At 41.6% G+C, this 26,755-nt stretch overlaps 1 protein-coding gene across 1 annotated transcript in view; it reads left to right on the top strand.

Moving 5' to 3' along the window:
* Positions 1–26,755, top strand: part of XB5900382.L (provisional ortholog of myosin heavy chain 3 L homeolog) — a 54,176-nt gene that overhangs the window by 21,083 nt on the left and 6,338 nt on the right. The window contains exons 7-22 of the mRNA XM_018268015.2: positions 1,456–1,555; positions 5,210–5,335; positions 5,551–5,659; positions 7,907–8,023; positions 9,069–9,169; positions 9,729–9,815; positions 10,343–10,408; positions 10,717–10,830; positions 11,647–11,758; positions 12,946–12,992; positions 13,740–13,799; positions 14,218–14,337; positions 22,253–22,338; positions 22,754–22,801; positions 24,045–24,092; positions 24,196–24,287. Of these exons, the coding sequence (XP_018123504.1) occupies positions 1,456–1,555; positions 5,210–5,335; positions 5,551–5,659; positions 7,907–8,023; positions 9,069–9,169; positions 9,729–9,815; positions 10,343–10,408; positions 10,717–10,830; positions 11,647–11,758; positions 12,946–12,992; positions 13,740–13,799; positions 14,218–14,337; positions 22,253–22,338; positions 22,754–22,801; positions 24,045–24,092; positions 24,196–24,287 (1,433 nt within the window). The remainder of the gene's footprint in view (positions 1–1,455; positions 1,556–5,209; positions 5,336–5,550; positions 5,660–7,906; positions 8,024–9,068; positions 9,170–9,728; positions 9,816–10,342; positions 10,409–10,716; positions 10,831–11,646; positions 11,759–12,945; positions 12,993–13,739; positions 13,800–14,217; positions 14,338–22,252; positions 22,339–22,753; positions 22,802–24,044; positions 24,093–24,195; positions 24,288–26,755) is intronic.

Raw genomic sequence — 26,755 nt, 5'->3', positions numbered from 1 at the left:
TCACATGACTTGGGGCAGCTGGGAAACTGACAATATGTCTAGCCCCATGTCAGATTTCAAAATTGAATATAAAAAAATCTGTTTGCTCTTTTGAGAAATGGATTTCAGTGCAGAATTCTGCTGGAGCAGCACTATTAACTGATTTATTTTGAAAAAAAATTTTTTTTCCCATGACAGTATCCCTTTAATGATTCATACTGTATAGTCCAGCCCCTGGATTTCTCGGACGGGTGCCCCTAGTCTGCGCAGTCTGATGAGGTGCCCGCCCGGTCCTACGCCTGTCCACACCCTCCGCACTTGCCGCGAGCACAAATCCGGCCCTGTGTACAGTTAATTGAGACAAATTGAGAAATATTGATTAAATAAGCAACCGGTATTAAGTGATAATTTGATATAAGTGGGGTTCTTTCTTCTACTAAAAGTCTTCTAAAATTGATATACTGACACTTGTCAGACCCAACTATAATCAAAGAGAATTTTACTAGGGGTGTTCCACAAAGCAATAATCAAACAGGGTGTGTCATGGGGTGCCAGGGAACTATTATGTACTGGTGCTTTCACAAGGATGGGTCCCCCCTCACTACCAATGTGCCAATGCTGTAACCACAACACAATGTACAAACAAATGTTCGGTTGTGGCATTATTTGTACTTTACTCACTGGCTTCTTGTATGAAACTGATCTTTAGTGTCTTTATTACCCAGTCCCATACATTCCTCATTGCTCACGTGATTTCAACGATTGTTCCAACCCCAAAATGCAAAAAGCTAAACAGTGATTAGAGAAATATTATCAGCCCCTCCCGATTCCGGGTTAAATCATGTGATTTATGGGGGGGCATATTTGTGTGAAATCCAGAAACAAAACTACCTCTCACCCCCCCCCCCCCCAAAGTATATAGATGAATCTACTGCCCAAGCAATTGATGACCCTTCATTATTATTATTATTATTATTATTATTCAGTGTCTTGTTACCCCAAAGATGGAACTTCCATAGGGAAGAGATACAGGTATGTAGATATAATATTACCTGCTATATTGGGCTGAGTGCAGGTGTGAGGCTTATTTGGATAACCCAGAAATGACAACATATTTAGGATCCTTCAGGAGACACCCCAAGTCTGTAACAGTATCTGTAGATCTCTGTAAAAAGTATCAGGAACTGTTTTAAGGACGACTGGAAAGGTAAAATGGATAATTGTGGTCAGTGTGGAATGTTGTGATTTTAACTTTAGTTTTCATGAGTTTAGCAGCTTTACATATATCATCATTGTATTAAGTTGTATTTCTCATCATATTGGTTTATCCATTGAGTCCAGGCAATGTATAGCAGTGTCCTGCCCTCTTTGTATAATGAGGTGGCCATTGGGAAGGAGCAGTGAATGATTTAGGGGCTGCAGTTGGCAGGATTGTTACTCTGACATGACCCGTGGGCTATTGTGATTGTTGTGTAGGTACATTGGCAGCGAGTGGGAAGATGTGGAGTCCAGGGAGTGTGTGGAGTCGTACCAGCGAGTGTGCAATGCCATGAGGATGGTTGGTTTCCAGGAGCAGGTGGGTTCCATCTATTCCTCTTCTTCTCAATATCAAACAGTTGTATCTGCAGCACCGGGTGACTGGTGGGGGCTTCTGTGCCATCCTTTTATTCTCTCTTTCAATATTTGTATTGACAGAAGGAAAATAAATCGTGTAACAGACAGATCAAAAGGATTGACCTCATCACTGTGCATTTCTAATCAGATATAGGAAGCACATTACAGTGAGAAGATGATACAAATAATAAAACAAAGAAAAGGATTTGTATAGATCAGTCGACTGTCTATCATTGTGTGTTGAAACAGAGCAAAACGACATTGAATGTATCGTGTAACTCAAAACTAAGAAATCCAAGACAGTTGTTAACAAAAAAGAAATAAAAAAAAAAGAGGAAAATAAAATAAGTTCGACCAATAAGTAGACACACGTGTTGAACAGTCAGGTGTATCACACGTGGGTTACATCATATACATGGGGAGGCAATTTCCATATAAAGGAGCCATGTCAATTAGGATCAGATTGGGGTATTAAATATTATGATTGGTCTCATGTTAAAAGGGTTGCCAGGCAAGGATCTTATAAGGAAAGTGTAGGGTGCCGTGGAATCTGTAATCTATCCAGGGTTGCCAGATATCTACAAAGGTCTCATAGTTATCCAGGTGGATACGGGTTAGTTTTTCATTAACGAGAATCCAATCCAGTTTCGTTTTTACCATGTTATATTGTAGAGAAGGAGATTTCCACGCCTTCGCAATAACCTGTCTGGCGGCCAAGAAAATATAATAAATTAAGCGACCCTGTTACCTGGGGACGTCACAGCTCCCAATAAGGCAACGTATGGGTCTCTTTTCAGGTTGAGATGTAACACAGAAAAAATAAGGGTATAAATCCATATCCAGAATCTCACAGCCATGGGACACGTCCACCAGATATGGAACATGGATCCTGATGTAGCACAACCCCTGTAACATGTATTGTTACAATCCGGATAAAATTTAGCTTTCTGGGGTTAAATACCAGCGAAATAATACCTTATAACCTGCTTCCAGCATGACTGTGTGTTGTATTATCCCAAAGCCGTAACCAATCCTGTTCAGGTAATGATTTCCCTATATCTATTTCCCATTTGGTAATATATGGTAAATCCAGTAACCTGGCTGGCGTGTTAAATTGTAAGTATAGAATTGAAATGGCTCCTTTAGAATGAGCTGGACATATCGTGAGTTTTAGTGGAATTCCAACATTTCTGTATAAAATGGAAAACCTGATAAGCTCTGAACCTCTCTGAATCTGGAAGTTGATAATGATCTAAGAGATATTGGATAGTGTAGGGACCTCTGGTGTTTATTAGGGACTTGACGGATATCAGCCCATTTAGTATCCGCCAGTGAAAGAGGTGATTTTGCAATCCGCTGGGAAGGCTGGGTTACCAAATATACAGTAGGTATATACATATATATATATATATATATATATATATAGGAGTGTGAGGGGCCATCGTTTTATTCTCTCTTGTCATGTTGATATAGAGACTTGCTTGGCACTTGGCCTGAAAACTCTCTTTGTCTAGAGAAACCTCATCTCTTGTGTCTCTATACAGGCAGGGGCCCCATTATCCAGAAAGCTCACAATCAATGCCTTCTCCATAAAATCTCTATATTAGATTCTCCCCTGGGAGTTGGTTTTCTCTTCTCTTCCTTGCTGGACATGGGGGGCACTTGTGGGTAATGGATTTGGCTGTAGCAGGCAGTGCAGGAGGACCAGCAAGAAAATGAAGCAGATAATTATTATTATTATAATTATTATAAGCCAAGGCTGTTGTGTTGTCCATTTCTTATGGAACTGAGTGAAGGGATGAATGTGTATCAGGTAATGTTTCTTACACCAACGACTCTCTATATAGGGGCACGGGAACATTACAATCAATGCCTTTTCCATAGAGCCCTTTTTATAAAAAAAGTCAATGTGGAGCAGTTCTTTTAGCAGGGCTTCTGGTTGTGTGAAAGTGGAAAGTTACAGTTCTACACCTTCCCCATCATAACATACAGCAGTCTACTAAATCTTAACCAAATCTCCCAACTGGGCCATTTTTTGAGGGACAGTCCCGAATTATTGCTGAAATGTCCCTACTTTCTCTTTGATCTCCTGCACTGGCCAGAAAAAGATACAAAGTTTCTAACTTAATTGGCTTTTGGCAGAGAGCCCAGAATAGACTTTTGTAACAATATAAGATAAGCAGGTCTCTTGGGAGAACTTTGACTCACTGTTTAATGGGCAATTCACCTTCATGAGCAAAACTGTAATAACACATAAAATCCACAGAAATGTGTTCAAACTTTCACAACCTGACAAATTTTGAAAAATGGACATGGTAATTAGGGACATGGTAATTAGGGGGTGTGGCCACAAAACGGGTCGTGGTCAAAACAATTTCCCTCGCTATACACGACAAATCTTTTTGTCCCTCTTTCTGTTTCCAAAATTTGGGGAGGTTTATTATTTTATTATTTTTATGTTAATTATTTCCTAGTTAAGGAAAGGGTCTCATTGGACAGATTGATAGTGATAAGTGAAGAATTTCTTTCTGTTCTTTCTTAGTTAAACTCTAATTATTCAAATCTTTTTCACTCGGGGTGTGACCCATTCGTTCCCTGGATCCCTTATGTACAGCAGAGAAATGTTGGTACAAACATGATATTGTTTTTTGTGATTAGTTCTCCTGATTTTGTGTTGCCCCCCATGTCCCCCTGTCTTGTTCTCTCTGAGTTCTAATTGTTTTTCCTTTATATCTGAATACAAGTTCACTCTGGTATATCTCACAGTACAAGTAATAATCTGGAATATTTCCTCTTCAGAATTTATAACCTTCCGGCCTTCTCACCCCTATCCCCCTAATGTAAGTTGGGGGTGATGATGTGAGCCTCCGTCTAGTATTGGGGTGCAGTGACCTTTGCCCTATTCATTATATAGAGTATTTCTGGATTATTATGACAGTCAGTGGCTGGTACAAGTAGGGCTGCTACACACAGTCCCCAGCCGAGACTCCTGCACCCTCCTTATGGGCATCCCCCCTCGATTCTCCCCACAGTCTCTGTTACTTCTAGACATTCCCCTGCCAGACACAATTCTCTTTGCAGCCAGTGCCCACATCAAGTTAAAGAAAAATTAAATATAGGGACAGCACACTCAAATTTAAAAGGCAAAAATTTTATTACATTTACAAAAAATACACTCATAAAATCCATAAAGTGTTAGAAAAGGATAAAAGGCCTTTTATCCTTTTCTAACACTTTATGGATTTTGCCCCTGATGAAGACCACTTCTGTGGTCGAAACGCGTAGGGCCATTACTGGGCCGTAGCTAAATATGTGAGTGTATTTTTTGTAAATGTAATAAAATTTTTGCCTTTTAAATTTGAGTGTGCTGTCCCTATATTTAATTTTTGTTTGATTCTCTCGTGGAGACTTTAATTGGGCGGTCTCCAGGGGACAAGCACCTCACTATTAAATTAAAATTGGGTGTGCGCTTTCTAAAAAACTAATTTGCCACATCAAGTTAAAGGGCTGCACAACTTTATTGCAGAATATCTTTATTTCCCACCCTTCCTTGTCTCACCTGTGGGACATTAGAGGGACGGGACCTTGTCTTTATCTTCTCTGTCTGTTTCTACAGGAGGAACTGGATCTAAAAGTCATTCTCTCTGGAGTCCTGTCGCTGGGCAATGTTATGTTTGAGCCCCAGGAGAATGGGGGTGTGAGAGTGTCCCCCACAGCAATGGGGTGGCTGAAAGCTGCAGCGGTAAGTCCCCAGGAGCCAAACACATGGCCAAACAATGGGATATTCATGGGGCCCCTGTCATTGTGGCTCATCAAGTGAATAAATATTGTTGGTGTCTGTCCGTTGCTAGGGGTATGTTCTGGTTACCAGGAGGAGGAACCAGCAGCTTCTCAGACTCTCAGGGACCTCTAATATCATTTGCTTTTTCTATCCCATAATTCATCTCTTTTCCCCAGGGCCAGTTTGGGGTTCAGGAGGAGGAGCTACTGAGCTGTCTGACTTGCACATTGTCAATGACCAGAGGGGAATCCATCCGCAGGCTCCACAGCCAACAGCAGGCTGAAGGTGAGGCCCCCAGTAATTAGGGACCCCAGGAGAAAACGTGTTACAGTTTAAGCAAACAAAGCACGTGGGGGTTCTTCTCAATCTGAGTAGTGACAGTGCCAGACAAGGGAACCATATGGGCTGACACTTTTGCACCAATACCCTGACACTTGCACCAATGAGCTGACACTTGCACCAATGAGCTGACACTTGCACCAATGAGCTGACACTTGCACCAATGAGCTGACACTTGCACCCATGAGCTGACACTTACACCAATGAGCTGACACTTGCACCAATGAGCTGACACTTGCACCAATGAGCTGACACTTGCACCAATGGGCTGACACTTGCATCCATGAGCTGACACTTGCATCCATAAGCTGACACTTGCATCCATGAGCTGACACTTGCACCAATGAGCTGACACTTGCACCAATAAAGCTACATGTGGGAGGTTTTGGTCGGACTGGTAAAATGCTGATGTGTTGCCACAGGAATCCCAGGGGAAGGGCAAGTTGTACTTACATAGAGTTCTGTGATGGATTAACTGCAAAGAAACTGGCTGGAGAATGGACCTGAAAACTTCAACTTCAGAGGCTGACACAAGCCTGGACACACAAAGTAGTAAAGTCAGATTGTAAAAATAATAATAATACAATGTCAGCCTTTTTAACCCTTTTACAATCTGACCGGCTTTACTACTTCATGGGTCCAGGCTTGTGCCATTCTCTTTTGAAGTTTTGTTTTCTTCACAGTGAGGACAGTGAGGTTGGGGGATTAACTGCTGGGGATGTTGTGATGCTGATTCGGTTAATTAAAGGGGAACTGTCACCCAGACACAAAAATCTGTATAATAAAAGTCCTTTTCAAATTAAACATGAAATCCAATTTCTATTTTTTATTAAAGTATTCATAGCTATTGTAAGATCATTTAAACATCTCAACTGTCAATCAAATATTGTCTGCCCCTCCTCTATTCCTCAGACAATTACTTTCACTTTCCATTCAGCACTTCCTACATGTCACTGCTCTCCCCACATTCCCCCCAATCTCTTCACCATTTAATTGTGTAGCCAGGACATGGGGATGGACATCAGGTCCCCCATTCTGGTGCACAAACAAGATTCTGAGATGATACAAGACTTGTCTTAATAACAGTGTCCCACAAAATGGCTCCTGTCTGCTTGTTATAATTATGAATTCCCAGACTGATGGAAACAAGATTCAAATAATTTATATGGTGTCATTAAAGTTCATTTTGCTTGACTAATATGATAAAATAGGATTTTAATAATTTTTTTGGGTGACGGGTCCCCTTTAATTCTCTTAAAAGTTTAAGTTTTCCATAAACTCTTAAAAGTTTTAACCTTTTCTTAATTTTAATTGTTACAACAACACAATACAACAAACAGAAGTGCAGTGAGTACCGTATGTGTAGGGCTACTTTGACATAAATGAAACACTGAATAGCCTTATTAAATGTTACTGTTCTCATCTGTTTAATGTGCGGTGAGGACCATGATGAATGATCCTGCTGCTGCTTGCTCTTACCTGTCACGTTATCTATACAGCCCTTGCACCTGCCCGCGGCTTCCTGAGTGTGCGACCACAGTCAGCTCTTATATTACCACAGTCGCACACTGAAGCAAGTGTGAGGGCTGTATAGATGACGTGACAGAGCCGCAGCAAGCAGGATAAAGAGCCGCAGGTTCCCTACCCCTGTGCTAGGGGCTCTAACACTTGGAGTCTTAAACAGCAACTTTTTTGGAAATAAAACATCTAAGGGGTAATTTAGTGTTTACGAGGGGAAGAAGTAGCGAGTGCCGTAGTGCTCATCAGCGAGTCATGTGATCTGCTCCTCGTGTCAGCTAAAATAATCAGCTCATGACTCACATTGCAGCATCAACAGGAGCAGACCAGTGGTGTCTCCCATAGTCAGTAAGGAAAGGACCTATTGTGACATTCACCCTCTTCTGTCTAGCCTATGAGTGGGTGCAAGTTAGGGGACAGGTGGGGGATGTCTGGGTGCTCTTCCCACCCCTCTTGAATAGGGCCCTGGCGAATGCACCGCAAGTCTTTCTGTTCCCAAACTGAGCGCAGAGGATGAGATGTTTCTACAAGAGGCAAAGGCCCAAAACCGGAACATTTGGCCCATTCTTTGCACAATTCTCGGGATACATGAGATTGCTGCAGGTCACATTCAGTGGTTTTGGTTGTTGGGGCAGTTGCCAGGGTAACGGTACATTCTGCTTCTCTCACCTTTAGATTCCAGAGACTCCATTGCCCGAGTGGTCTATTCCCGCTTGTTTGGATGGATTGTTTGTAAAATCAATGAGCTGCTTGCTGGAGACATGGACATGGGGAAAGAGCTGCAAGAGATTGGTGATTATCACCTCTGATATATCTATTTATTATATACACCATGTCCTTATACAAATTGCCAGTGTGGATACTACTGATGTGTGCGTTGACCACCGGTTGGGTGGGTTGGAATTGAAATTTGGGTACCATTGTGGGTTAGGGTTGGGTGTGGCTCAGACTGGGCAAGTACATTCCTCCGCTGCTCCCCAAGATCCCCAGTCTTGGAACCAGAGGTGAACACACAAGTAATGAACAGAGTGGGATGATGTGGGTACAGGTGGGGCGCAGGTCCTACAATAGCAACATGTTGTGGGTTAGTTGAGTTTTTCCTACTGGTTCACAATTCCTCTGTATAAAGACACAGCTCTGTACAGAGAATGAAATGAACCAAGTTCAGATCCATCTTTCAGCAGCAAGTTAAACCTTGTTTAGTGACTCAGTCTCTCAGGGAAATGTTCCTTTGCTGTTTGTTATGTGCCTCCAGGGCATTGAGCCTGTAAAACCAGCCTGATCTCCCTCTCACCCCATTACTTGAATTTCTTTCTTGCTCATTTTACTGGAACTTCATAGAAAATATGAAAACGTGAATGATAATGAATTTTAATAGTGTGGGTGCTGTAGATGAGGCTACATACAACTAGCATACAGACACATCACACCATTAATGTGGGCTTCATTCTACAGTCCTATATACATGTGTGTGTGTGTATATATATATATATATATATACACCATATACTGTATTTACCAGGGGATAAATATTTGTACTATATATCTGATTATACATGAGATTTCTACACATATGCATTTTTACTGTACAGTTGTATGTAGACTGTTTGCAAAGATACAGGGTATGTACATGTGTATAGAACAGTCCCCCATGGATTGGTCACAGATAGTGAACCCTAAACCCCAATTATACACAAACTAAAGGAATTCTTAAAATGGGAAACTTTGGGGCATTGCGTGACTCCGATTATACATGTTTATCTAAATCTTCCTACTGCCCATGGGCACCAGTGTGGCACAGTTGTGTCTCCTGATATCCCTGTTATGTTTGTTTCAGGAATTCTGGATATTTTTGGTTTTGAGAATTTCTCAGTAAATCGCTTTGAGCAGCTTTGTATCAATCTGGCCAATGAGCAACTGCAGAACTTCTTCAATCATGTGAGTATTGGTTCCAAGTGAAGCCCACTGGGCAGAGTCGATTTTTTCCATTCTTGGTCCCTCCTCATAAATCCATTTGCAGGTGTAACAGTTTCCAGTTGTAAGGACCTTGGAATATAAATCATTGCCCATGTGGAGTGCAGTAATAAAATATATGGATTCCTCCCACTCTGTCTGTCTCTGTATTGACACAGTATCTGTCTGTACCCCTGTACTGGGACCTCCTGAGAAGCAAGTGCTAAACCAAAGCCACTCCTCCTCCATACTGGGTTCCTGCTTTCAACCCCACAAACGTTACTACAAGGAAACATTATATACCCCAAAGTCTGTTCTATGCTGGTTCTAATTGGGGATGAGAGTAGAGTCTGTTAGGGTACCCCATGAACTTTATTGTGGTAAACCAGCATTAACCAGTAGTCTGTGTCTCTCTTAACACACAATAGGAATTGAACCCTAGGGTTTGTCACAGTTATTTATGGTAAAATCACTGCCAACTTCCAGTTATCAATTTCTGGTTTTATGTTAAGCTGAATACAGGTCTCTTCCGTTTTCTCTCCAGCACATTTTCCTAATGGAGGAGCAGCATTATAAGGAAGAAGGACTGGAAAGGGAGGCCGTGGCCTTCAGCAATAACCAAGCAACCCTGGTACCATCCCTGAGTTTTATTCTTCAAACTCTTCTTCTGAACCAGCCCTTTATACTCTATAACAAGGGTTCTGTCCTGAATCTAACCTGAACCAGTTCCTACCCAGTAAAAAGGCTCCTTCCCTTAATATCTGCCTTGAACCCTTCATTACTCTTAATAATCATCCAAGATGGCACTGCTCTGTACCAGGATTCCTACCTCCTCTCCAACCTGAACTTTTACTGGGCTATACAATCTTGTTTGCCAATGTCTAGAGGGCAAGCTTCAGAGTGGGAACCCCTGCCTTCTGCATGATCTCCTCATCATCAATGTACCATAGAGATCCTCTACTCATTCTCCATTCCTAGTATCTTCCCTCTACCCAGACCTTTAGCCTTGAAAGGCTTATCACCTCTATTAAGCCTAAACTAATAGCTGCTCCATGTTGTATTCCCTATAACTAGGTCCCTCCCCTGTATGTATCATTATAATGAAAAAGTCCCCTTCTGGGGTGAGTTACACTTTCGTGTCTGCTTTGTTATTTAAAGGAGCTGTTTCTGGCACGGCCATGGGGTATTCTTTCTCTTTTGGATGAACAGAGCTCTTTTCCACAGGTAATGTCTTAGCGTACAATAAGCAATTTGTATGTACCAATGACATGTATAGTATGTCCACCAGGAGTCCAAATAGATTCTGCTGCCAGTTGCATCTCTTTATGTTATTGTGAATTGGTTTTTGTTTTTATGGCATATTCACTTGGCCATCAACCCATCAGGCACAGGAGGAGTATATTGAGAGGGAGTGAGGGACCAGAACATGTTGGGATTCAATCATTACAAGATGGGTTTGGGACACCCACAGTAGGAGAAGGGCCAATCAACCTGCTTCAAGCCTCAGAGGTTTTTTTTTTTTGTAACTTTAGGCTTCAGATGTTTCATTTGTGGAGAAGCTGAACACAACGTACCGTGAGAATCCTCTCTATGAGCGCGGCAGAGGCTGTGATCCGGCTTTTACCATCCATCACTATGCTGGGAAGGTATGGATTTGCTGCCCCTTCTTATTGTGACCTCCCTCTTCACTCTCAGGTATTGTCCTTCCTTGTTTAGGCCCAGTGGTATAGCCCAGTCATGGGATCTGCTGTGCCCCAATTCCACTCCTGCTCTGGCTTATTTATCATTCTCACTTTCCTGCTTCTCCCCCACTTATTTCCCACTCTCACTTCTTCTGGTTATTTGGCCTTCTTGCCTGCTGGTCTGTCTTACTCTTCTTTTCATGGAAATATATTTATTTTCTTCCCCTTAATTATCCTTCATCTTTTTATTTTTGTATTTTTAGTAGAAAACAAAAACATAATAAGTAAAAGCAAAAGAAAAGCAGAAGATTGAAAGGGATGTGTTGAGTTGAGCATGGAGAATACTCTATGAATGAATATGATGTGAATGTATCTCTGGTTGATATAGTCCAGGGCCTCCTTCCACATTTTCCATGTTGACCTTTTTCAGCTTATTATGATTATAGTATAAATGTAGCTTAGTACTTGTGCGTTCTATCCTGGGTTGTAGATTGGAAAGAGCCTTCAACAGCTGCCTCTGGCACGAGTGTCTGAATATTCAGCATAGAAGACACCACTGGTGGGCAAAAACGAATAGACTAGTGGGAAAGTAAGATGTAACGAGAGTGAGGCCTCCCTTAGTGAATAGAGCTTGCAATTGCTAGTCGAGGCTTCTCCCCATGTCAAATGAACCCCTATGTTATGAAGTCTAGGTTTTAAATTACAATGTTATTGTTTGCCTTCTTGCTCCTACTAATGCTGATTTTTCTTTACCTCACTCTTACTATGTGACACTTTCAGGTCAAGTACTGTGCTGAGGGCTTTCTAGAGAAGAATCGGGACACTCTTCCGACCAACATCAACCACCTCTTTATAAACAGTGTGACCTCCCTAATAAGCATCTTGTTTACAGGTAATTCTGTAACTGGAAAGGGCCCCTGAGTCTGCTCCTGTGCTATGGGGAATGTTGTGTGTGGCTGGAGAGTGAGCTCCACATTTAGTTGCAATAAATAGGTATTAGTTATATCATTGTGAGTATTTAATCCCCAGTGCATGACTTGTGACATGGAGTTGGAGGTGATGGTTGGTAGAACAGGGTTTTGGTTGGACCATGTGGCCCCTCACAATGAGCTTTAGTTGGTAAGTGCAGGTCAGCTTTCTGTCCCTAAATTTCCCTGCTGACTTTCTCTGCATTTTTGGCATGTTGGCCCAATATCCATCACTTCATTGTTTGTATTCAATGAGTCTTTGTTATAATTAGGGTCAAATAAGAGCAAGTGAGAGTCTATTCGTTGTGTTTGCATTTAATATACCTTTTGTATGTTTTCAATTATATCTCAGAAACCTGACCATTACTGACTGTCTGATCTGATATCATATACATCATCATATAATAATCATAATAGCAGATCTACTCTGCATATTTATAGCGCCAACACAGAAATAGTTTATCATTACATCATCATTTACATCATCATATCAACTTTTTCTTCATAGCTGTCCTATGTTGGTATCCGGTTTGTTATTGGCTAGCCTATCTTGGGCACCTTGCTATAACTGGCTATACTTTCTTGGGATCATGTTCCTTTTTGGCTGTTTTTTTTTTATTTTTATGGAAGCCTTCACATTGTCTGCTGTCCTATGCTGGGATCCTTTCCTTTATTGTAGAGTTGGGTGCTGTCCATGATTTTCCATGCTGTGGGCCTGTTACCCACCATTTCACAAGTTTTGGTTAGTCATCTCTTGGGTGCTACATCCGTTTCTGTACAAAGTATCCTGTCTCGGGAACATTTCCATTACTCCCTATCCGATCTATGGAATCTTTCCTTTATTAACTATGCTGTCTTGAGAATTCTTCCATTACTGGCACCCTATCTTGACTCAGTCTATTTTCTGTTCGGAACTTTCTATTACTGGCTGCTTTATCATGGGCCCCTGACCAATATTTGCTATCTTATATTTTGAACCTAGTCCTTATTATCTAGCCTTGCTTTGGAAAATGTCTATTTGTGGCCAGTCTTCTTGGGAAATGGCCAGTACAGAGTATGATATCTTTGGAACACCCTGTTATTCGCTGTTAATGGCTGTATTGTTTTGCAGCCAACATTTCCAGGACTGGAACTTTAACCCCACAGCAGAGGGCCAAGGTCAGTGTTATTTGCCTTTTTCTCTAACTGATGAAACTTTCCTAATTCTCTGCCTCATATTTATGCTATTTTCACATTCACACTTTTTCAGCCCTGCAGCCTAATTGTTTCTATGAACTCTTGGTTGTTCCATTTATATGATGAGCTGATTATATAATTGCACTGGGCAATATCCGTTCTACCAGCTCTTCCGCTCAATCTCCAACCTTCTTCCAACCTTCTATGATCTTCATTCACTCCAGTTGTCTCCCAGTCGGACCCTCATCTCACCAGTTTCTCACACTATTAAATCCATATTCACTCTGCAGTTATCTAACTAATCCCAATAAAAACAACAACTATCAATCTGATCTATCGATCCTGTACTCACAATATGGTTTCTGCTTAGCGATTAGTCTTTATTTCCAGTTTCTTGGATTCATTTGTTGCTTTTGCAAGTTTTTCTTTAAAGAGCCTTTCTAACATTGCCTTTTTTTCTTTAGAAAACTGCTATAACTGTTTATATTATAGTACAATAGAACCTTCCAGTATGTCTGTCCCATCTTACAGTATTGTCTTATGTCTGTCCCATGTAGTCTACATATTCTCTTTTCTAACCAGGGAGCTTGGTAATATATTCTATTTGTTTATTTTTAGGTACAATAATTCTTCAGTAGAAATGCCTTTTTTGTTTGTCTAATTGCTGTGCAGGTCCTACGTGGGACATATTGTAGTTACGGTTTATCAAAACCTTTTTTTCCATTGTAGGTTAAGGTTTCCCAAGAGAAGGGTCCTTCACGTAAGATATCTGTCGGGGCTCAGTTTCGGGTAAACTTATTTCCTATAGATATTTGGTGTTCAGCCCCTTTCCTTATCCTTCATGTTTTCTTGTAATATTATAACAGAATCACAATGAATACTATGGGTCGGGTTTGTTAATAAACACATGAACACTCATCAGAATTTCGATACTTTGGATCTATTTTCCCATTCGGATCATCCACATTTTCCCAAATACTTTGTTTCTTGTAACAGACCTGCATTGTTTGCTGAGAATATTTCAAGTTGGGGGATGATCGTTGGGTCTGTAATGTAAATTTCTGACACAAGTGATTTTGTATAAGAGAATATCAATGGATTGAGTTACACAAGACTTTGCCTGTCCAAACAACAGCCCCCAAAGCCCACCCTGATACTTGCTCAGCTGATATTCCAATATAATTTCCATTGTGTTTGGTTCCCTCAGCACTCTCTGGCCGTACTCATGGAGAAGATGTATGCCGCTGAACCTCATTTTATTCGCTGTATTAAACCCAACAGCCTAAATGAGCCAAGTCTCCTGGAGACCCAAACAGTCCTGAACCAGGTGAGACATGAGAGTTTGTTGTAGTTCAGCTGTAGCTGGTCAGACTTACCGGCAATATACACTCATGTAACAATTCTTTTAGTTTCTTAAAGGAAAACTATAGCCCCAAAATCGGGGCCTTTTCCACCTTCACCACCTTAATTAATAAAATAGTATGAATAAATAGAATTGATTTTTTGGTACTAAAACACAGTGTCATAAAATAATCTATACATTTGCCCGGCCTATCTAATTTCATTCACCAATTTCAAATTGCAGATAAAAATTACTTAAATAGCTGCATTTAATTCATTAAAAAGCTTAAAAAGACTTTAAAAAAACAAATCACTTAGGATTTTAATTGCCTTCAATCACAGTTCATAGTGATCTATATTTTATAGATGGAAACAATTGGAATGGAAATTGATAAAATCTGTTTGCAACAAACTCACCGCTATACACGACCATTTCATTGCCAATTCCTTTAACCTACTTGCGCTTACTGACACCTGTCTCTCTCCTACTGACAATGCCTCACCTGCTGCCCTGTCCTATGGGGGCTACACCTTACTCATACTTACTCATACTTACTCATACTTACTCATACTCATACTTACTCATACTTACTCATACTCCCACACCTGCTAACAGACCTGGAGGTGGGGTACGTTTGCTTCTCTCTCCCCGCTCTACTTTTAAAGTTCTTCCACCTGTTTCCTCTCTATCATTCTCCTCATTTGAGTCTCATTAGGCTCTTTTCTCCTGTTTCACTCTGCATTGCTCTTATATATCCACCACCAGGAGCAACTGCACAATTTCTGGACAACTTTGCTGCCTGGCTTCCTTACTTTCTTTCATCTAACATCCCATCCATCATATTAGGTGACTTTAATATACCCGTTAACAACATTAACAACTCTTCTGTCTCTAAACTTCTTTCACTAACCTCCTCCCTAGGCTTATGTTTGTGCTCAGACTCCCCCTCTCACTCCAATGGTAATGCTCTGGATCTCATATTTACCAGACTCTGTTCAACCACCAATTCTACTAACTCCCCATTTCCCCTCTCTGATCACAATATGGTCACATTTCAACTCTCACTAACTCCCTCCTCACCCCCTGCTATTCCCCAAACACGTACTTACCGTGACTTGCAAGCTGTAGTCTCATCTCTCTTCTTCCTTTCACTCTCTTCACTCTAATATCTCAGCCATCTCATGTCCTAATGTGGCTACTACTATAGTCCTCTCACCACTGCCCTAAATGAGCTGCTCCTATAAAAACTAAACGTTCTAGACCCAAACCACTTCAACCTTGACATACTGCTCATACACAAGCTCCAAAGACATTCACGTGCACTTGAGCGTCGCTGGTGCAAATCCCGTTCAGAATGAGACTTTTGGAGCTACAAATCTGCCCTGCGCTCCTTTAACACCAGCCTCTTCCAAGCCAAACAAACTTACTTTACTTCACTCATTAACTCCCTTTCTAAAAAACCAGCACAACTTGTCTCCACCTTTAACCCTCTCCTTTCCCCTTCTCCACCCCCTCCATGCACATCTGTCTCTGCTCAAGATATTGCTGAGCACTTCAAAAACAAAATTGACACTATCAGAAGGGACATTCCACTACTCAACCCCCCTAGACTTCCACCACCCTCCCTCCACACTCCCCAGTCTCTCCTGTTCTCCTTCACCCCTGTCACTGATGAGGAATCTCAAAGCTTCTGGCCTCTTCTCACCTTACCACCTGCCCACTTGAACGTATTCCCTCAAAACTTCTCCGCAATACCAATCCTTGTCTAATCAAAGCCTTAACTCACCTATTTAATCTTTCCCTCTCAACTGGACTGTTTCCTTCTCAACTAAAACAACCCTCTCTTGATCCCTCCAATATTGACAACCTCCGACCTATCTCTCTGCTACCTTTCATCTCTAAACTACTTGAGCGCCTAGTCTACAACCGACTAACCTCATTCCTCTCTGACAATAACCTGCTGGACCTTCTACAATCTGGTTTTAAGCCACAACACTCCACGGAAACTGCCCTGACTAGACTAACTAATGACCTTTTAACCGCTAAAGCCAACAATCATTTCTCACTACTAATACTGCTTGATCTCCCAGCCGCATTTGACACTGTAGATCACCCTCTCCTCCTCCAGTCGCTTGGTCTTCGTGACAGAGCCTTGTCCTGGTTCTCTTCTTACATCACCAATCGTTCCTTCAGTGTCTCCTACAATGGAGTATCATCTTCTCCCCTACCTCTTTCTGTTGGGGTTCCTCAAGGCTCTGTCCTGGGACCATTACTATTCTCCCTCTATACTTCCTCCCTTGGCAAATTAATAAATTCGTATGGTTTCCACTACCACCTCTATGCTGACGATACTCAGATCTATCTCTCATCTCCTGATCTCAACCCAGAACTCCTAACTCGCGTCTCCTCCTGCCTGTCCGCTATCTCTACCTGGATGTTGCAACGCTACCTTAAATTAAACCTCTCTAAAACTGAAATGGTTCTCTTTCCTCCAACTAACACCAGTAACATCCCCGAAGTATCCATCATAGTTACCAATTCCACTATCACCCCCTCTCCTCAGGCCCGGTGCCTTGGGGTTATCCTAGATTCTGCCCTGTCATTCACTCTTCATATCCAGTCACTTATTAAATCATGTCACTTCCACCTAAGGAACATATCCAAAATACCATCATTTATCACCCAAGACGCTGCCAAAATTCTTATTCACTCTCTCATCATATCACGTCTAGACTACTGTAACTCTCTTTTAATTGGCCTCCCCCTCCAGAGACTGTCAGCTCTCCAGTCCATAATGAACACTGCTGCGAGGCTCATACACCTCAGCAACCGCTCCTCCTCTGCCTCGCCATTCTGTCAATCCCTGCACTGGCTTCCGTTACCTTTCAGAATCAAATTCAAATTTATGACACTGACATTCAAAGATCTTCATAACTCTGCCCCACCCTACATCTCTGAACTCATCTCTATATACTCACCCACTCGCTTACTACTCTCCTCTACTGATCTGCTACTCAACTCTTCTCTCATTACCTCCTCACATGCTCACATTCAAGACTTTGCAAGGGCTGCACCCCTCCTCTGGAACTCTCTCCCACGGTCTGTCCCACTTTCTCCCAACCTTTCTGCTTTCAAGAAATCCCTGAAAACGCACTTCTTTCGAGAAGCCTACCCTCACTCTGCTTAACTACCAAACGCAACACATACAGTACCACATTTCTCACTCATTTAATTTGATCTTGCCCACTCCCTTCCCTTTAGACTGTATGCCTATGCATAGGGCCTTCCTCACCTTTTGTACCTGTATTGATTGTGATGTTTGTTACTCCATATATTCTATGTATGTAATTCATGTGATGTAGTTGTATAATCACATTTACTTTACAGTGCTACGCAATATGTTGGCGCTATATAAATACATGTTAATAATAATAATAATAATAATAATAAAAGGAAATAAAATTTGGTGGGATAAGAGGGCATTGGAATATGGTTTAAAAGTTGGACGGGTACCCAGAGGGTTAAGAGTTTTTAAAAAACCTACATATGGACTAATGGATAAAGAGTTCATGTCGAAGTGCCAATCCATATTGCTAGATTGTTCATCCAAATTGATGGAGCTCCTGGTGTCTCAGAGGGAAAAGGAAGGGAATAGTCATTCAATAGAGAAGTCTATTTAAATGAGGCATATAGACTCATACAGATGTGAAGATATATTGTAAATTACCAAATGATCCAACTCCGAAATATCAAGGATTATTAGCAGAACTACTTAATGTAGAAAGAGGAGATATAATTACTTATAATGAAAAAGAGTTAATCCTCAATCCCCATCCGAGAATCCTGGTGTTTTATCATCTTCCCAAGATCCACAAGAACCTTAAAGCTCCACCGGGTAGCACAATAATATCGGGGGTCCATTCACTAACAGCGGGTCTATCGAAATATGTTGATTTTTATTTGGCACCAATAGTGAAAACACTACCATTGTATGTGACAGACACAATGGAAGTTCTATCATTGTTAAAAGAAATTGTCTGGAAGGATCATTATTATCTTGTCACATTTGATATAAACTCACTTTATTCTTGTATCCCTCATGAAGGAGGTGTTAATGCAGCACTTTATTTTCTGCAAAAAAATTGCACAATGACATGGGATCAAAGATATTTTTTAGGCTAATGAATGGAATTTATTCTCAATTATAATTATTTTGAATTGGAAGGGTTATTTTATCTTCATAATGGTATGGAATGGGTCAGAAGAAATACTGAAGGAATTTGATAGCCTAAACGAATCCTCTCCCTTTCTTTAATTTTGTGTGGACTATAGTGCACAATCGATTACCTTTTTGGATTTGAAAATTGAAATTTTGGAGGGCCAGATTGTAACCTCCACCTTCTTTAAGGAAGTAGATGCAAATGCAAATATCACTTAGAAAAGTTGCCATCATCGCCCCTGGATAAACAATATTCTCCTTGGACAGTTCCTTCGAGTGAGGAGAAATTGCACAAGGGACACTGGTTTTGATTGGCAGTTGGAAATATTGGCTGAGAGACTGAAGGAAAGGGGATATCCAGAAATAGAGAGAGAGAGATCCCATTGCTGATTCCTAAGAAGAAAGATGAAAAAAGATGATAATAACAAAAAGGAGAAGGTTGTACCTATAGTGCTGGAATTCAATGCAGATAGTTATAAAATTAAGAAAATAATAGAAAAAATCTGGAAATATTGAAACAGGATAAAGAATTAGTAGATATCATTCCTGATAAGGCCAAAATAATATCTAGACGAGCAAACAGCTTGGAAGAAATGCTACGGATGGTGGTTCTATCAAGGTTGAGGGATGAGAAAGCGAAAGTAGCCATGTTACATAAGGGTTGCCAAATATCAACTATATACAAACAATTTGCTGAAGTTCACAGAGGGAATTTTGAAGGTACACATATAATGGTAATAAAGGGTACTCAGGGTCAAGAAATAAGGGGGAAGATATGGAAAATGTATTGCTAAAATGGAAACATAAATGTATTTTTGAAGGGCAGACTATTTTTCCCTATGGACTGAATGAAGGACTGGAGTTGGCTCCCTTGCTAAAAAGAAGGTGTTAAATATAGTATAAATAAATATAGGAACTCCCCTTGCCATCTGGTTGGTTACGAGACAATTGCTTATCCAATGATTGAATATCATATATTTTAAATGATTTAGGAGAGTTGAACAATGTTTAGATTTATAATCATTTGCTATAAGTGCCTGAGGAAGCTCTTATTGAGCGAAACGCGTAGCACGACTATATTACAACGGCTTAATATCAATTGAACCTTGGCTGCAGTTCTCAATACAGAGTGGTTCATGGTGGAATTTATGCTGAATTAATTCAACGCTAATTGAAAGGGAAGGGTTCCTGGATTTCGGATTGAGAATGTGGAGCTGTGAAACACAGTATCAACAAGAGAAGACTGTGGGATCTGTAAGGTGGTGGAGAAGTGTGAGATTGTACCGGTTATTGTATTTATTAGCAAATAGCCTTGCTCTCCCTTTTTTCTCTCTCTCCCTTTTTGCGCAGATAAAGCGATGGGGGGAGGCCCCGCAGCAGTGACTGTCGCTATTGAACATTATTAGAGGCATTTTTTCTGCTTAAATTAGTAACAAGCCGGGAGGAAATTGCCCTGTGGAAAGCAAAAATCAATTAAATCCACCGCAATAGCAGCTCGCACAACCACAATACTAACCTAATTTGATTTGGCAACAAAGTAACATCCTTAATACTATCTCAATGGATTGTGGAACTATAACAATATCCGGGAGAAGTTTTAACCCTCATTTATAAAATATAGATCACTATGAACTGTGATCGAAGGCAATACAAATCCTCAGTGATTTGGTTTTTTAAAGTGTTTTTAAGCTTTTTAATGTATTATGAACTTGTTATTTAAGTAATTTTTATCTGGTTGGTGAATGAAATAAGATATAGGCCGGCCGACCAAGTGTATAGATTATTTTATCACATTGTGTTTTAGTACCAATAAAATCAATTCTTCTTATCAAACTACAATATATATTTAAGTAAATATCGCCCTTTTACATCTCTTGACTTGAACCCCCATTTTGTGATGGTCTGTGTGCTGCCTCAGAGATCACCTGACCAGAAATACTGCAGCTCTTACTGTAACAGGAAGAGATCACCTGACCAGAAATATTGCAGCTCTAACTGTAACAGGAAGAGATCACCTGACCAGAAATACTGCAGCTCTAACTGTAACAGGAAGAGATCACCTGACCAGAAATACTGCAGCGCTAACTGTAACAGGAAGAGATCACCTGACCAGAAATACTGCAGCTCTAACTGTAACAGTTAGAGATCACCTGACCAGAAATACTGCAGCTCTAACTGTAACAGGAAGAGATCACCTGAGCAGAAATACTGCAGCTCTAACTGTAACAGGAAGAGATCACCTGACCAGAAATACTGCAGCTCTAACTGTAACAGGAAGAGATCACCTGACCAGAAATACTGCAGCTCTAACTGTAACAGGAAGAGATCACCTGACCAGAAATACTGCAACTCTAACTGTAACAGATCACCTGACCAGAAATACTGCAGCTCTAACTGTAACAGGAAGAGATCACCTGACCAGAAATACTACAGCTCTAACTGTAACAGGAAGAGATCACCTGACCAGAAATACTGCAGCTCTAACTGTAACAGGTAGAGATCACCTGACTAGAAATACTGCAGCTCTAACTGAAACAGGAAGAGATCACCTGACCAGAAATACTGCAGCTCTAACTGTAACAGGAAGAGATCACCTGACCAGAAATACTGCAGCTCTAACTGTAACAGGAAGAGATCACCTGACCAGAAATACTGCAGGTCTAACTGTAACAGGAAGAGATCACCTGACCAGAAATACTGCAGCTCTAACTGTAACAGGAAGAGATCACCTGACCAGAAATACTGCAGCTCTAACTGTAACAGGAAGAGATCACCTGACCAGAAATACTGCAGGTCTAACTGTAACAGGAAGAGATCACCTGACCAGAAATACTGCAGCTCTAACTGTAACAGGAAGAGATCACCTGACCAGAAATACTGCAGGTCTAACTGTAACAGGATGAGCTGTTTCATGCAATATGTTTTTTATAAAGACCTACATTGTTTGAGGGGTATAGTTTTTCTTTAACTGCCCATTTAATTACTGAACTGCCTCACTGGATAATATGTATTTCTGTGTAATGTTTATAAAACAAATATTTAATTTACATAATTTTGTATAGGGCTGGGACTTTCCCTTTGCCTCGAACCCTTCCATAACTGATATCAATCAAACTGCACTAATGTTCCACAGCAGATTGGTGGGTATTTGTGAAGGAAATATTTCCCCTAGCCCCCCCCCCCACATCTCCCACTCTCTCTCTGAGACACCGTTCTCTACAGAACTTCCTACTCTCATGGATCTCTCTCTCTGAGACACTGTAACCTAGAGAGCTCCCTACTGTTATGGTTCTCCCTCTGTCTCTCTCTGAGATCTTCTTACCTAGAAAGCTCCCTACTGACTTGCCAAATGCTGTGGCTGATGAGATTGATGGTCAATCACTAGGAGTCCTGTTCTATTGAGGTACAGTAACACTATAAAGAGAAAAGGCTTCTCTGCTGGATCATCTATAAAGTAAAAGAACCCATTTTATTTTGGTCTCTACTGAGTCATTTATGTAGTTCATTAACTCTGTTCTAGCATCCAGTGAACAGGGACGTAGCTACAAAGTGCAATTCTAGCCCCATCTTTCTAGTTCTGCACCACCTCGATCAGCGGTTGAGCTGGGACATGTCTTTTCTTCTTTGCCCAGAAGTTTTTAAAATCCACCTCACCTGCAAGTTCTTTCTCTTGTCCAACAGCTTCGCTACAATGGCCTAATGGAGACTCTGAGGATCCGCAGGGATGGTTTCTCCTGGAGACCTTCTTTTCAAGACTTTGTGAGACGGTCAGTTCCCCAGTTGGTCTTGTGATTGGGACATTGGTACAATAATGTGGAAGGTTAAAAGTAGAAAAGAGACTTTGTCAATTAGTAGGTTGTGAGGAGGGGGGAGTTGGAGTGGCAGCAGCAGAAGTGCCATTGAGTGTGGGGCAGAGACTGGAGGTGCCCCTGGGCAATAGAGAGACCGTTAGTAGGAGAAGCATCAGAAGTGCCATTGAGTGTGGGGCAGAGATAGAGACTGGAGGTGCCCCTGGGCAATAGAGAGACCGTTAGTAGGAGAAGCATCAGAAGTGCCATTGAGTGTGGGGCAGAGATAGAGACTGGAGTCTGAATGAGGGGGTGTACAGTAATATATTAAACCGTTAGATGGTTTGAGTTACTGAAAATAAGAATGAACCTTTGGTTAATATTTTGGTTGAAGGTTTGGGATCCTCCTCCTTACGCCTGAGATAGAACTGAGCAGAGAGAGGTGAGTTCAAGTTATTGTGCGTCGTTACTGTGAGCGCCCCCTGTCTGTGTGATGTCTCTCAATGACAGTCTGTATCTCTGTGTAATCTCTCTCAATGACAGCGCCCCCTGTCTGTATCTCTGTGTAATGTCTCTCAATGACAGCGCCCCCTGTCTGTATCTCTGTGTAATGTCTCTCAATGACAGCGCCCCCTGTCTGTGTGTCTGTGTAATGTCTCTCAATGACAGCGCCCCCTGTCTGTGTGTCTGTGTGATGTCTCTCAATGACAGTCTGTATCTCTGTGTAATGTCTCTCAATGACAGCGCCCCCTGTCTGTATCTCTGTGTAATGTCTCTCAATGACAGCGCCCCCTGTCTGTATCTGTGTGATGTCTCTCAATGACAGTCTGTATCTCTGTGTGATGTCTCTCAATGACAGCGCCCCCTGTCTGTATCTCTGTGTAATGTCTCTCAATGACAGCGCCCCCTGTCTGTATCTGTGTGATGTCTCTCAATGACAGCGCCCCCTGTCTGTATCTCTGTGTAATGTCTCTGAATGACAGCGCCCCCTGTGTGTATCTCTGTGTGATGTCTCTCAATGACAGCGCCCCCTGTCTGTATCTCTGTGTAATGTCTCTCAATGACAGCGCCCCCTGTCTGTATCTCTGTGTAATGTCTCTCAATGACAGCGCCCCCTGTCTGTATCTCTGTGTAATGTCTCTCAATGACAGCGCCCCCTGTCTGTATCTCTGTGTAATGTCTCTCAATGACAGCGCCCCCTGTCTGTATCTCTGTGTAATGTCTCTCAATGACAGCGCCCCCTGTCTGTATCTCTGTGTAATGTCTCTCAATGACAGCGCCCCCTGTCTGTATCTCTGTGTAATGTCTCTCAATGACAGCGCCCCCTGTCTGTATCTCTGTGTAATGTCTCTCAATGACAGCGCCCCCTGTCTGTATCTCTGTGTAATGTCTCTCAATGACAGCGCCCCCTGTCTGTGTGTCAGTGTAATGTCTCTCAATGACAGCACCCCCTGTCTGTATCTCTGTGTAATGTCTCTCAATGACAGCGCCCCCTGTCTGTGTGTCAGTGTAATGTCTCTCAATGACAGCGCCCCCTGTCTGTATCTCTGTGTAATGTCTCTCAATGACAGCGCCCCCTGTGTGTGTGTCTGTGTAATGACAGAGTCTCCTGCTAATTTACTGTTGTTTCATTTGATTTGTTGTCCGTTTCAGTGCTGACTTATTGTCTGTCTGTCCCTCTGTAGTTGTGTGAGGATCGCAGAGAAGGTGCAGTTGACCGGCTGGCATTGTGGGTAGGAGCAGCTTTATTTTCTCATATTCAGAGCTGTTTGTGGGTAAATTTTGGCTGAGGACTTTTCTTTTTGCTTCCACTGATTCTCTTTTCTTCTCTTACAGGAAATCCCGTCTCTTCTTTAAATATTGGCACCAGGACCAATTGCAGCAGTGTCTGGTAAAGCTCAGAGAAGCGGCAATTGTAATCCAAAAGTGTGAGTATTACGTTTACTTACCCAGTGCCATGTGCTCTGATGGGGAAACACTTTATTGAGATTGAGGGGATCCTTGGAGTCTTTTCAGAACTGGGATCACATTTCTGTTGGATACTGCCTATTTGTGGGGTGATCTGTACCTTATGGTGATGTGCAGATGTTTTGGGGTGTCCAGATGGGTGGAGGAGATTTGACATTAGATATCATTGCCCCCTGGAGGGGAAAGAGTGAGTAATGAGAAATATGGTGGAAGGCTGGTTAGATAGGGGCCTTGGGCATAGTCTGGGTAAATGCAACACTCTCTATAGTAGATTTACACTCTTTAGCCGCACTTTTAGTATAGCCAGACTATGTGTTTCCCTGGAAGCTCTGTCCCTGGCCTCCTCTTATAAATCACAGTTTTGTCGAAGTATGGGAATCACACGCTGTAGGCAGAATAACTGCATTTAAGATTTATTAAATTTCCACACAACATATTTCGGGCACCAAAGTGATATCACTTGATAAAGGGCCTTGGTGCCCGAAACATGTTGTGTAGAAATTTAATAAATCTTAAATGCAGTTATTCTGCCTACAGCGTGTGATTCCCATACTTCGACAAAATAAATGCAACAAACCCCCCAAGTGTGAGAAACTCCTCCTTATTTGTAAACCTAAAACTCAGGCCCAGATCTTGTTTATACAGAGATCATTATCAGCAAACTCTTCTGTTCATGTGGTACAGTAGGTAGTAGCTGCACACAGATGCCTATAGATTCTTTAAGTGCTGTTACAGTGGTGAATAGTGGCACATGGGCACAGGGTCTCTGCTGTTCCCGAGTTCATCACCTTCAGTGTCCTCCGTAGCTGGAGCCTTTCACTAGACTGTAGGGAACAGTGGCAGCAATTAGACATTCTGGCAATTTCATTGTTCCTGAGAGAACCTAGTCAGCCAAATTACCCAATGGGCCATAGGCAATATGAATAAGGGTCTGGCACCTGATGGCCACATCCAAAAGTTTCTGCCCATTTCAGCTTGGGCATCGGATATATTTTCCACATATAAAGAGAGATTATGCAGTCACAAAAATTGGAGCGCTCACCTCCCAAACAAACACTGTTGAAATGGCAGGTGCTGAACTAGAAGACCCAATCCTGTCCTCGGGTCTCATCAATACATGGACAAAATCAGCAGCCCACTGTTAAATTGCAAAAGTGCTCAAATGCATCATTTATTTAGCCCATAGCATACAAAGGCTATTTTACAAAGGCTATTTTACAAAGGCTATTTTACAAAGGCTATTTTACAAAGGCTAGTGTATGCTATGGGCTAAATAAATGATGCATTTGAGCACTTTTGCAATTTAACAGTGTGCTGCTGATTTTGTCCATGTAAAGAGAGATTATGGACTCTGTCTGGCAATTAAGTTAAATGTGTTTTTCACACAAGGAATCATTGGAATATTTTAACCTCAGGTGATTATGTAAGTGTTGGGCAGAACAGTCACATTATTGGTTCTGTTAGACCAGCGCTGTCCAACTTCTGTGGTGCCGAGGGCCAAAATGTTACTGGCCTATGTGGAGGAGGGCCGATAATAGAAGTCAGTGTTGGCCCCTCCCCCTTTTAGACCACACCCACTGTAAACCACACCCATATTACCACAAGAACGTTTAAGATCATATCCACATTAACGATGGTAACACACCAAAAAAGCAGATGGTTGGTGCTCACTGCAGGGAAATCCCTCATCTCTCATATGTGAGACATTGAAGTCTTCTTAAAACATCCCCTTAAATCCATATGTCTCATCCTCCCCTGTGAATAATAAAACAACCCCCCAACATATGATTAAACACCTTAGGGGCCACTAACAACAATTTCCAAATGCTGACAAACCCCCAGAACAAACAGACACAGCAGGTAGGTGGGGACCACAGAAGGGGGGTCGTGGGCCGCCAGTTGGACAGCCCTGTGTTAGAGGAATGGAAGGCACGGGGCACAAAGGTTATTCACACCTAGTCACTGTGAGTCTGACTCTGGATTCAGGAATCTTTTTGGCAACATTGTACATTTTACAAGATTTAAATACCCAATAAATATATCATTAACAAGATGTCCATTTTCATTATTTCAGGGTATGATATTCTGTATGTAGTAGAAATAAGTCTTAAGCCACTGGACTCTCCGAGTAGCCTCTCATTCTAACCTTATAACATTGCAAAATACTTGACCCACCAGTTTAACACCAATTCCCACTTCCACTCATGTACATTGAAAAACAAACCCCTTCCCTTAATGACACTCACATCACCGCTGGGACTGGAGCCCATTTGACACATCTGACAGTTTCAGCCAACACCAAGTGGATAAGATCAATGGAACCATTGGGTTTGGATGTCTGTGACTTTACTACAATTAAGGGTTTAAATTCCGGGATGTGGGGGGAATGTTTTTAAGTCCATTTGCTTCAAGCTTATTTACTAAGTTT

Source organism: Xenopus laevis, chromosome 1L, assembly GCF_017654675.1.
Source record: "Xenopus laevis strain J_2021 chromosome 1L, Xenopus_laevis_v10.1, whole genome shotgun sequence".
NCBI classification, from domain to species: Eukaryota; Metazoa; Chordata; class Amphibia; order Anura; family Pipidae; genus Xenopus; species Xenopus laevis.
The sequence above is the reverse complement of the archived record's forward strand: the minus strand, read 5'-3'. Positions and strand labels throughout refer to the sequence as shown.